Source organism: Vicia villosa, linkage group LG6, assembly GCF_029867415.1.
Source record: "Vicia villosa cultivar HV-30 ecotype Madison, WI linkage group LG6, Vvil1.0, whole genome shotgun sequence".
NCBI classification, from domain to species: domain Eukaryota; kingdom Viridiplantae; phylum Streptophyta; class Magnoliopsida; order Fabales; family Fabaceae; genus Vicia; species Vicia villosa.
In genome coordinates this window covers 139,698,292-139,699,769 of record NC_081185.1, presented here as the reverse complement: position 1 = coordinate 139,699,769, position 1,478 = coordinate 139,698,292, and the positions used below count along the sequence as shown (strand labels likewise).

Here is a 1,478-nt window from a genome sequence, read left to right as displayed (position 1 = left end):
CATGACCTTATGATGAGATCATATACAATAGTATATAAAACATTAGAAACAAATGACACTGATAAACATACACCATGTGTCTGATGATACTTGGGGGTATGTATTTGAATACTATAAATTTAACTATATCCTTACATTTAACATTTTGAAAAGGTTTCAATAACAGATAAATCTAATTTGAAACATGTAATCATCTAATTTGAAAGGTCATGTTTTGTTTGATTCTCTTATATAATTAAATAGTCCCTAAAAATTATCATAATACAAGTGATTCGCCATTACCATAATAGCATGTTGCTGTTAGAACTACTGTAAAAATTATCGATCTTAAACACAGTTTTGGTACAAAACTTTACTATTTGAGTACGAATAAATCAATTCAAACGGGTCGTTGATGCAAAAATGTACCTGAGCACCCATTCTGAAGTCCTTAATCTCGACTTTAGGTAACGTGCGTTCTGATATCTGCCATTGCCAAGGGGACCAGGATCACGAAAGCTAAAATCAAAATGTAAGTAGCGTATTAATCAAGAACACAGTAAAAGAAAAAATCAACCAGAAAGTAAAACAAAGTGCTCGTTATGATGATTTTGTAGTGCATTTGCCAGGAGTCGTCGCTCTGCATCAACCATCAACAAAGTTACGGCTCACATGAATTGGTTTGGTCCGATACTCGTGCACATAAATGGATAACTTCCCTTCATGACCCTGCAAGGAAAAGAGCATCATTAACAACTCAGAAGCTAAAAAATAAACCGACGAAATCAGATCCAAAAGCAAACCCTTACTTGGAAGAAGTTATCCCATAATTTTTTAAACGGTAGAGAACCCAGCGTTAAAAACATGAAAGCAATTTTTCGATTCGATGACATAACTACTGGTGTGTTCAAAGTATCTCTAAAAACAACCTCTGCTGCAATTTTGGCGAGACCAGTTTGTGAAGCAGAGTAAAGGAAAATCAAAACGAAAGATACCGAGTGATGATAAACCCTAAAACTAAAAATCAAAGGAGCTCGTACTTACTTTCAATGGATGGAAATGCAGAAAAGCACATCCTCGAGTTCCCCCTCAACAAAATCCCTAGCTTGCGAAACACAAGATTTCTCTTTTCCGGTATGTTCTTATACATACATAGTTGGTATACTGTTTGGACGGCGGGGAGGCGTGTTCTAGGTTTTGCTTGTTCAGCCACTTTTAGGGTTTGAGAAGAGAGAAGAGAGAAAAGAGGGAATAATAGTTTGAATCGTGAAGAGAGAGAAAAGGTGAAGAGGAAAATGTTAGAGCAAGTACACAATTGTAAAAGTAGACGAATGAGTAGACAACACATGGCAAGTGCAAATATTCAATTTGTTAATTACTTCACTAACCTTTTGCAAGGGTAAAGTTTATTTTGCAGAAGGTTAAAATTGGGAGTTTGGTCAATTTTATAATATTGGGTAGATAGTAGATTTGCTGCACTTCCCATGAATAAAACAAGT

The 1,478-nt window shown here is 35.4% G+C and overlaps 1 protein-coding gene across 2 annotated transcripts; it reads right to left on the bottom strand.

The window, feature by feature from the left end:
* Positions 1–259: 259 nt before the first annotated feature.
* Positions 260–1,226, bottom strand: LOC131612551 (uncharacterized). Of its 2 annotated transcripts, XR_009287422.1 has the most exons (4): positions 1,024–1,226; positions 789–913; positions 409–708; positions 260–309 (listed from the first exon to the last, which is right to left on the bottom strand). XR_009287422.1 is itself a non-coding variant. In XM_058884322.1 (3 exons), the coding sequence occupies exons 1-3, from the start codon at positions 1,127–1,129 to the stop codon at positions 625–627; spliced, it is 315 nt and encodes a 104-aa protein (XP_058740305.1). In that variant the 5' UTR covers positions 1,130–1,226; the 3' UTR covers positions 266–624. The 2 variants fall into 2 exon arrangements, 1 of the variants encoding a protein (XP_058740305.1); XM_058884322.1 differs by having other exon boundaries at positions 266–708.
* Between the last annotated feature and the right edge of the window lie 252 nt (positions 1,227–1,478).

Coding starts and splice junctions, on each gene's coding strand:
- LOC131612551 (XM_058884322.1), bottom strand. CDS start 1,129: ATGTATAAGAACATACCGGAAAAGAGAAATCTTGTGTTTCGCAAGCTA. Junction 914..1,023: donor TGCATTTCCATCCATTGAAA/GTAAGTACGAGC, acceptor CCAAAATTGCAG/CAGAGGTTGTTTTTAGAGAT. Junction 709..788: donor TATGGGATAACTTCTTCCAA/GTAAGGGTTTGC, acceptor TTTTCCTTGCAG/GGTCATGAAGGGAAGTTATC.